We start from the raw sequence: 10,643 nt of genomic DNA, 5'->3' as shown, positions 1-10,643 counted from the left end.
ATGATCGCTCCAGACAAACAGCCTCAAACAGTATGTAATAAAATGCACACAAGGACAAAATTATTATTTATCGGTGTCATTTACCTGAATATTTTACCGAGAAAAACAAATGGTCACTTTTACTTAGCCGTATGATCGAAAATAGAGGAGATAGCGGGACGTTTGGACCGATCGAGTCAATTCGCACCCTCGACTGTTGAACATTATGTCTCCTTAAGATTGCCAAAAAAATACGTGAGAAGAAGGTTCATATTTTATTTACAAAGGGGATACAAACCCATTTCTTTGTAACGCACATTTCTGGTTAATAACCATTTCTGTAAAGTTTGAAACTTTACCATAAACAGCGGTAAGTGTTGTTTTGTTTCCGGCAAGAAAGCGGCAAGGAAAGCAAAATCAGCTTCTGGGTTTAAATGTAACGATGAGGAAATGAGGATGAACCGATGAGGGGTTTCACTGTAATGTTTAAAAAAAAATTGCAGGAGAAGCTCGGGCCCCTCAACGGACCCTGGGCCCTGAGGCAGAGACCCCCCTGATCCCCCCTCTCGACGCCCCTGCTTGTGACAGAAGAGACCTGTGATTACACTATACTCGGAACATCCTCTGCCTATGGGATTTTGTATTATACTGTATCAGGATATTATATATAATTATATTTACTCTGCATTATGTTGATGTGGATGGGATTGTCAATTTTGATATAAAAAGGCACATCCAAACAAGAAAAACAAATTGGACACGACCATTTCTGAAACAAACAGGAAAGAGCAGAGTCAGCATCAGGCAATTCACAAGCTTTGCTATGATGACAATAACAAACAAGGAATAACAAGACAATTAGATGCAGAAGGAGGCGACTCGACTGACCCATCATGCTTGCGCCACACCAACACCGGATTAAATAAATCCATCAAAACGACTTCATTTCATTGGGGGAATGGGGTAAGGAGTGGTGATGAGAAAAGTGTGGCAGGCTCAGGGATATCACAAACATGTTAACATGAAAATGATGGGGGAGGAGGCGACGAATGAGTTTTTGAATGGTGGGGAAGGGTGGGTGATGGTGGTTTTAGGTCGAAGAATATACAACACCAACCACACACTATCCCTTGACGAGACCTGCCAAAATCCCTGCACCCCTCTATCTCATATGCCTCTAGGTACCTATCTAATTCCAATTTAAACATATCTACTATTTCTGCTGCCACTATTTTTTTCAGGGAGACCATTCCATAGATTAACTAGAACGGCACATTGGACAGCACATATCTTCCAGGCTAAACAGTTTACGTTTTGTATCCCTGGTGTTGGGCTAGTGGCTAGGGTGCCAGCTTAGGATCCCAGGATCCTGGGTTCGAATCCCGGTCGATCGCTGAATTAACGCCAGGGGGGTTGACTCAGCCTGTCATCCTTCCGAGGTCGGCTAATTGAGTACCAGTTCACTGGTAATTCCCTGTTTGTCGCTAAAGGTGGCAAAAAGGGTTGGCGTCAGGAAGGGCATCCGGCCGTAAAACATTGCTTCAAAAAGGGGACCAAAAAACAACAACAACCACGGTCCCCGAAAAAGGCCAACCCCCGCTTGCGGGGAAAAATGGCCTCTAAAGGTGGTTATTTTTTTATATATATTATCCCACTCACAGGCCGGATCTGCATCCGAGCCTCGACTGAAATCCATTTGGCTTGTTCTCGTCCCACCTAACCTACTCATCCACCAAGTTTAGTGATAACCCATCCACAACGTTTTGAAATATGCTATATATCGCTTTTGGCCCCATCTTTCAGTGGTGAAGAATCACTTAGAGAATTAAAAAAATATATCACATCCGGATTCGGAACTTTATCAAACTCAATTCATCCTTTTCACACACCAAACCTGTCCTCCAAGTTTCTTCCGAATCCGTTCAAAACTCTTTGAGATATAGTGCCATATATCGGTTTTCACCCTAACTCTCAGTAGTGAAGAATCACGAAAAAAATTATAGTATCCAGATCTGGAACCGGCTCTTCACCAAAAGGTATTCACTTTGTCCTTGTCACACGCCCAACCTGTCCACTAAGTTTTGTCTGAAGCCATCCATAACTTTTTGAGTTATCCTGCTCACAGACAAACACACAGACAGACAGACAAAGAGGAATGACAACATTATCTCCATCCACCTTCAGTGGCGGAGGTAAAAAAAAGTTATAGATTTTTTTTTTGTGTGTACAAGATCGAGGCTCGTGCAAGAGCCAACATTAACCATATAAAAACAACCTGACACATAAAACATATGATAAATGCAGCGGGAGACAAGATGGGGAGAGAGAGGGAAGCACACAAGTACAACAGTGGAGAATAGGGACATCGGGAGATCTGTGGGAGGGAGAGGGCTTGGGGGGCCGGGGCATGGGAAGGGGCGGGGGGGAGGTTGGGAGAGGTAAAATAAGCACATGTACACTGGCAGGACTTCCAGGAAATAAGTCAGTATTTCAAAAAAGAGAATCTGGGGTGAATTAATCGTGGTATAAAAGATCAAGGTTTTGGATGGGAAGATGGTTTTGGTTTGCAGATGGTTTTGGAAGATAACTTTAAAATGAAAAGAGAAAGAGGAATGAAAGAGTGAAGGTGAGCAGAGAGTCTTGATTTTGGCAGTTTCACCATAACAGGGTTGCTGGCAGATCTTGTGCGACCTGTAGGAATATTTGGGGGACAGAGCATAGACAGAGCATGGGGAGCAAGGCCGGAGAGGAGTCGGTAGAAGACAGAAAGACAACCAACCTGCCTGCAGTGAGTGAGTGAAAGGCCCTCGGAGTTAGCTTCATTCGCGGGAGATTCCAATGATTCTGAAAGCTTTGGTTTCAACGGCGTGAAGCCGAGCTATGTGTGAGGCAGGAGCACTGGCCCGGAGGGGGGAACAGTATTCCAATGATCTACGGATGAAAGCCTTGTATGTGGTGAAAAGCTCAGGTGTGCGAAGGAAGGACTTCGCACAACGGAGCATGCCCAGTCGGCGACTGGCTTTGGAGGCCAGCTTGGAAATGTGGTTTTCCCAGGAAAGATCATGGCAGATAGTGAGACCCAAAATCTTGAGAGACAGAACCTCTTGGAGAGGATTGTTCAGAAAGTAGATGGGAGGGTTGTCCATTCGGTCTTTTCGGAGAGACATATTGAGAGTGTGAGATTTGTCAGGATTGAAAGACATATTCCACTTGTTTGATCAGTCTGTGATTTTGTCCAGGTCTGCAGAGAGTGAGGAAGCTGCAGACTGCCGATCTGAGGGATGAGGAATGGAGCGGCAGAGAGTGGAGTCATCAGCAAAGAGATAGAGAGGATTTTCAAGAGAGTCAGCGAGATCATTGATAAATAAATAAAAAGCACAGGGCCCAGAACACTGCCTTGGAGAACTCCAGCATGAACAGGAAGGGGAGATGAGAGAAACCCATTCAGGGCCACACGTTGACTACGACTAGAGATGAAGTCCGCAAGCCATGCATGGAGATTTCCATGGATACCATAGGAGGAGAGTTTAGTGAGCAGACCGGGGTGCCAGACCGTATCAAAGGCACATGATATGTCAAGGGAGATAGCTCTAATTTCCTGTTTGGCATTGAAGACCTCCATCCATTGTTGAGACAGCAGAGGCAGCATGTCCAGGGTAGAGTGACCTGATCTGACACCAAATTGATGATCGGAGATCAAGCCATTGGAGAAGAGGAAGGATTTGATATCCGAAGCAATGATGGATTCCATGACTTTGCTGATAATTGGGAGAAGGCTGATTGGTCTGTAGTTGCAAGGATCTGTTTTTGCACCCTTTTGTATAAAGCAGTGATGTTGGCTGATTTCCAAGCTGATGGCAGATGACCTTGGGCAAAAGAGAGGGTGAAGAGAACAGAGGGAGGGAGTGAAAGAACGGCAGAGCAGGATTTTAGAACCCTTGGGCCAGACCAGAAACTTTAGGACCAGAAACTTCTCCTTGTCAGGAGAGAAGGACACAGAGTCCACGAGCAGCTGGGTACAACTGGTTATGGTGGGTACAGAGAGAGACGGGTTTGGGACACAATATTTTTTATGCAAACACAGAGTTGAGGCATTCAGCTTTTTCACGCGCGGAGTCAGCTGTGTAGCCGTTTAAGGTAAGGGAGGGGATGGAGGGGTAACGCACCAGAAACAGATTTGACCAGATGCCACCAGGATTTGGAAGAGGGATACAGGTTTGAGAGTTCAGTCTTGAGAGTGGAGAGATATTGTTTCCTGGCTCTCCTGATGGTGGACACACACTTGTTCCGGGCTTTGTGAAAGGAAATGAGATTTCCTTCCGTTGGATTTGCCTTCCAGAATGCGAAGGCAAGTTGTTTCAGGGCAACTGCCTCACCACAAGATTCCGTGTACCATGGACGGGAGGAAGGTTGTGACAACTGAAGACGAGATGGGATAAATCTGTGCATGAGAGAGAGCAGTTTGCTTTGGAAGAATTCCCAGGTTGAGTTGATGTCAGAGGCAGTAGAGATGTTTTCCTGTTTGTCCAGTCCAGATGATTGATGGCTGCTTGAAGACCGTGCCAGATGGCCTGAATGATATGCCAGACTCAACGACGCTGAGGAGGCTCTCTGAGAATGGCCAGAGAGATGTCACTTTAACAAGCATATGGTCAGATGAACCGATTGGAGCAGAAGAAGAGCAGCAGACATCATTTGCAGGGAAGTTTGTCAAAACAAGTCTAGAAGAGCAGATGCTCCATTGACTGAGATCCGGGTCGGGAAATTGACAGATTGTGTCAGTCCCAGTTGGTCGCAGAAGTCCTTTGCTGAGGAGTCATGGCTGGTGAGAGAGGTACCCACACCCAGCCAGCTGGCATGATGATAGTTGAAATCAACACATATGAGGAAGAGAGAGATGGGATGAGTAGATATAAGTTGGTCCATGTTATCAGACAGCGAGATGTAGATGGAGTCATCACTGTTTGGTGGACGGTACAACACACAAATTAACAAAAGGTGGGAGTGAAGGGGAAGCCATAGCCAGAGGTACTCCTGGGGGTGAGGTGGAGAGAGGGCAGTGCAGAGAGAGTGAGGTAGAGAGTTTTTTTTATAAAGATAGCAACTCCACCTCCAGGACAAGGCTCAGGTCTATCATACCGGAGGAGGGAGCAACCAGGGAGAGATATTAAGGAATCAGAGACATCATGAAGGAGGAAAGTTTCTGTAAAGCAGATTAAGTCTGGTTAAAGGTTAAAGCGTTTGAAGGTTAAAGTAAAGTTAAAGATTAAGTTTGATTTCGCGTTTTAATTCATTTCACACTCTCATTGACACTCACAGATCGACATGAAATATATGTTTGTGAAGTACAACATGCTGTCTATGTCTTTTGATTAAATCCGTCCCGAAAGCGACTGGAGGCACGGCTCGTACAAGGAAAGTTCGCCACCCTTGGTGGCGGAGGTAACTACTCTGAATGAAGGATCCTTGCCTTTCTGCCATCTTAACCTCCCTCTTTTTTACTCCCAGGCTATGTCCTCTGGTCCTTTCACTGTATGTTTTGCTGAATAACTCTTCTGCACTTATTTTCGTCCCTACATCTGGCAACTAAAATACATTTACTTCTTTATGCAGCTGTATGAATCAAATTGGTGCCCCTTTATATTAACTTTTCGAGAGCATTACTTGGTTCCTCCTAATAACACAAGGGTAGTCCAGCATGCACACTCTATATTTTTTTGAATGTCCCTTCTTTTCTATAATTTGCCACATGACACATACCCTTATATAAAGGGGCCTTTTCTATGTCCTTGACATTTTCCCCAAGAATGGAGGTAAACTTCCGCATTTTTTCCCTACAACCTTTATAATTGTGATCCCGGAAATAGTCGCCGTTTCAACTGCTCAGAGGCCAAGCCTGAAATAAGACACGGCACTCCACATTATCTTACGAAGATAGACGTTGAATTTAATTGCATAATTTTAAATGTCCTGGCATCACAGTCCTTGTGGTAAAATTTCATTATATTTTAGATCAAAAAGAAAAGCTCACTTTTACTTACCGTACCATGAACCAGCCTTGCTGATCGGTGCAAGATTTACATTTTGGTGATATGACAGATCCATATCCATTTATCACTTCAGAGAATATGTGGTGGTGTTACTCTTTTCAATATGGCTGCCAATATGGCTACCGTTATATACATGTAGCCATATATTGGCTTCAACAGTGGCTCAGTCACAAATGTTGGTGTCTACACATCATATTTTGGGGGTCAATGAATCGATTTCTCACCTAACTTGTGAATACGTACTTTTTTTGTTAAAATACGCCAAGATTGAGACTCATGGAAGATCAAGGTGACAGAGGCATGAACTGACGGTGGGGCAACAGTTAGACACAATAAGCAATGGAATGAATGAGCAGGGAAAGAGGAGAGGAAACACATCAACACAAGAGGGTTATGCTCGGCAGGGTCAATGGAGGTTCAAAAAAAGATTGTAGATAAGGATTGGGGGATTACAGGACTAGATGGCAGTGTATCACCTGCTGGAAGCCATTGAAGGGAAGAGTGGGATAAAACAGCCTCAGGAAGTGCAGTTCCATAGAAGGGATAAGCGAGGAACAAGAGTTGAGGTGCACAGTCAGGCTGGTGTTTTGGATGTTTAAACAGGAGTTTTTTTTGTATACAAGATCGAGGCTCGTGAAAGAGCTGACATTAATCACACAAAAAGTCAAACCGACACATAAAACACAAAATAAGGGGAGCGGTAGACAAGATGGGGAGAGAGGGGGAAGGACACAAACACAACATTTGAGAGCAGGGACATCGAGAGAACTGTGGAAGTGGGAAGGGCTTGGGGGGATATGGGAGAGGTATAAAACATATGGACACTGCAAGGACTTCCAGGAAAGAAGTTGTAATTTCAAAAAAGTGGATCTGGGGTGAATTAGCGGGGGTAGAAAAGATCAAGGTTTTGGATGGGGGAAGATAAGAGATGGTGGTGAACAGCTGTTTTAAAGACCTGGAGGGAGGGGTGGGATTGAAGGGAGTGGGGGAGTTTGTTCCAGAGGCGGGAGAAAAGAGGAATGAAAGAGTGAAGGTGAGCAGAGAGTCTTGATTTTGGCAATTTAACCATAAGAGGGTTGCAGGCAGATCTTGTGCGACCTGTAGGAATATTTGGGGGACAGAGCACAGATAGAGCTGGGGGAGCAACTCTTGTTCCTCGCTTCTCCCTTCTATGGAACTGCACTTCCTGAGGCTGTTTTATCCCACTCTTCCCTTCAATGGCTTCCAGCATGTGATACACTGCCATCTAGTTCTGTAATCCCCCAATCCTTATCTACAATCTTTTTTTGAACCTCCATTGACCCTGCCTAGCATAACCAACCCTCTTGTGTTGATGTGTTTCCTCTCCTCTTTCCCTGCTCATTCATTTCATTGCTTATTGTGTCTAACTGTTGCCCCACTGTCAGTTCATGCCTCTGTCACCTTGATCTTCCATGAGTCTCAATCTTGGCATATTTTAACAAAAAAGTACGTATCCATAAGTTAGGTGAGAAATCGATTCATTGACCCCCAAAATATGATGTGTGGACACCAACATTTGTGACATAGCTACTGTTGAAGCCAATATATGGCTACATGTATAAAACGGTAGCCATATTGGCAGCCATATTGAAAAGAGTAACACCACCACATATTATATGAAGTGATAAATGGATATGGATCGGTCATATCACCAAAATGTAAATCTTGCACCGATCAGCAAGGCTGGTTCATGGTACGGTAAGTAAAAGTGAGCTTTTCTTTTTGATCTAAAATGAAATGAAATTCTACCACAAGGACTGTGATGCCAGGACATTTAAAATTATGCAAGTTACTCGGAAATGCAAGAGTTTACTGGAAGAATGCATGCATCCTACAGTTGCTCGGAAGAATTGGAAATAAACCAGAAGATAGGTGGTAAAACACAGAGACCACACGTCTACCTGCAATTTGAGAGCAACTGACTTTTTGCTTCGGCTTCATCATAGGAGATTCCAAATAATGTTGAGAGCGATAGAATCCACAAAATCCAAGAGAGACAGATCTTATGCTTTGGTGCCAACCCATAGAAGAGAGCAGTACTCCCTTGAGCTGCAGACAAATGCCTTGCACATTCAGTAGTTCTCATTTTTAAGGAAAGACTTGGAATGATGGAGACTGTCTAGTCTACGGCTTGTTTTGGAGAACAGCCTTTGTTATATGGTCAGCATACAAGAAGTCATGGCTGATGTTGAGGCCTAGATGTTCAAGAGACTGAACCTCTTTCACTGGCTGACTATAGAAATAGATAGGTGGGTTTTTTTGACGATCTTTCTGGAGAAATAGGGTGAGATTGACATTTTCCATGATTGAAGTACATGTTGACAAGTCATACCAGCATCTTACTATAATTCACCAAATGTCCATCCGTCTGTCTGTCTGTCTGTCTGTCTGTTCGAAGGTACCGTAAAAACTGCTGAACCGATCGCAACGATATTTTGGGTGGATAATCCTGGGATCTCCAGGAGTAAAATAGGCTATTTAGTTTTCCCAATTTCAGCTTTAGTCTCCAGCATTCTCAGGTTTGGACTCCCGCATAACATTCGCGTTCACATAACGTTCATTGTTCTCATTGTGACGATGTTGCTTTCCCGGGTGCCGCGCGATCGGTGCAGCCGTTTGTGCCGCACCCGGGAAAGCAACATGTCTCCATCGATCTTGCCAAGGCCGTAACAGCTATCGGCTCAAAATCCTTTTAACTGTTGATTTGGTACAGTTACACGTATTGGGAATTTGGTACATGTCTCGGGAGTACATACGACATAGCGATTGTGAACACTATTATCGATCACGATTCACGATCATCACGATCATAGTGTATCGATCACGATTTGAAACACGATGGAATAATATTTACCGATATGAACAGTGATGTGGCTTTTATTGAAATTCTAAAGATACTGTTTAGATTTTGATGATTTGCGTGTGATATTATGATTCAACGGATGTTTATATGAATCGTTTAAAATAGAAAAAACCTTCAATTTCTGATATTTTGCCTTTTCATTTGGGCCTCCCAATTGAAGCCCCGCCCATAGGGTGGGTACCGTTGCTAGTCTATTCAATTCCAGATCATCACAGTATGTGATGCAGCTGCCATCTGCCTGTTACTGGAATGGGGGGTATTGTCTGACACAATGTGTAGTAGTTGCTTGCAAAAAAAGAAGAGAGGGTTTTCCCTTTTAGGGAGATGTTGTTTAGGTAGATGAAGAACAAGGAATCGGTTGAGTGCATGTTTCCATTTGATATAATCAGCCTCCACATCCTTCTCATCCTTATCATCACAATGCTGTACAGAAAACTTGGGCCGTTGATTGTAACGGTTTTCTGTGCTTTATTGAAGCTGCAGAAATCTATGCAAGTTTGTTTCCTGTATTAAGATGTCGATCATCCTGTCGAGTTTGTCTCCTGTACTTATATTTTGATAACTATTTGAATGCCCATGTTGCACAGTTCAGATGTGCATAACTGTGTGTGTTGTGTTGTCGGAGTAGTGCTTTAGTGAAGTGTATGAGACCCAATGGTATAACGCTGGAATCTTTCTGGATGCATTTCTGCATAATAATCTGGTAAAATTAAATTTCATGAGACCACACTATGAGTAATGTCTGTGCCCTTCAAAAACATGTCCTCAAAATCAAGGTTGCTGTAAAATTTGACTGTCTTAAGTGATAAGCAGATCATTTTGTGCTAGAAAGAAAGTTTGCTCGTCTTCGGGTGTTGGCTACAAAGAAATGTTGGCCAGGGAACATTTTTGGCCGAGTCTTTCACAAACCATCTAAGCATGCCTTATATTCGACTGAAGGTAACACAAATTTGTAATTTGTTCAGGGCGCTGCCAGTGATAACTCATCCACTCAACATGAAGAACACTGTGGGATATTTTAACATACACCAACCAATGCTCGCAAATGGGATACCTAGTTTAATGTCTATCTGATGGATGGCAGACACCTTGATGTATCATCTTGCCTGAGAAACACAAGGATGACAGTTTTATAGGCGGGTCGAGCTTAGACAGCTGAGATGTGAGTGTATATACATTTAGACTATCCTGTTAGCCCATGTGTATGATATATACGCTCACACAAATGAAAGTTTATGAATGAAAGCAAACATCATAGTGTAGTTTTTGCCATTAGACTGCTTTTACTGCACGTAGTCGTTGGAGAAATAGGACTGATTAGAATTTGCTGAGAATCCCGTGAGATCTCATCAGGCATCATGTGAGATTATTTGTAAGGGCATGTTAATTCTTCCTGTTAAAAAACCAAATGGGTAAGATATGTGTGCTAGTCTAATTCGTCACCACGGTGTTTTCTTTTTCTTGGCAGTTGCGCAATGGGCAGCGTGAAGATCTTTGCCTAGACCAAGGCCCGGTGACAAAGAATATTCCAATCATGTATATCTGCCATGGCATGGTACCTCAGGTATGGCTGTACTTCCACAACTGTGATAATGAACACTTTACACAAAGAAACTGAGAAATATGTTGTGGCCATTTGGCCTATCATGATTGTCCTCTGCGCACCCTCCAGTATTACTCATTAAATATATCATGGAAGTCGCTTCACCCAAGGCTGGTACAACCATTAG

The 10,643-nt window shown here is 43.5% G+C and overlaps 1 protein-coding gene across 2 annotated transcripts in view; it reads left to right on the top strand.

Annotated features, from left to right (window-relative positions):
- LOC137432703 (polypeptide N-acetylgalactosaminyltransferase 18-like) overlaps positions 1-10,643 on the top strand; it is a 331,095-nt gene that overhangs the window by 272,772 nt on the left and 47,680 nt on the right. For both annotated transcript variants that reach the window (XM_068124832.2, XM_068124831.2), the window contains exon 9: positions 10,382-10,477. In XM_068124832.2, coding sequence (XP_067980933.1) covers positions 10,382-10,477 — 96 coding nt within the window. The remainder of the gene's footprint in view (positions 1-10,381; positions 10,478-10,643) is intronic.

Source organism: Myxine glutinosa, chromosome 8 (assembly GCF_964187855.1).
Source record: "Myxine glutinosa chromosome 8, kmMyxGlut1.1, whole genome shotgun sequence".
Taxonomy (NCBI): domain Eukaryota; kingdom Metazoa; phylum Chordata; class Myxini; order Myxiniformes; family Myxinidae; genus Myxine; species Myxine glutinosa.
Note: the sequence above shows the minus strand (reverse complement) of the source record. Positions and strands in the feature narration are given on the sequence as shown.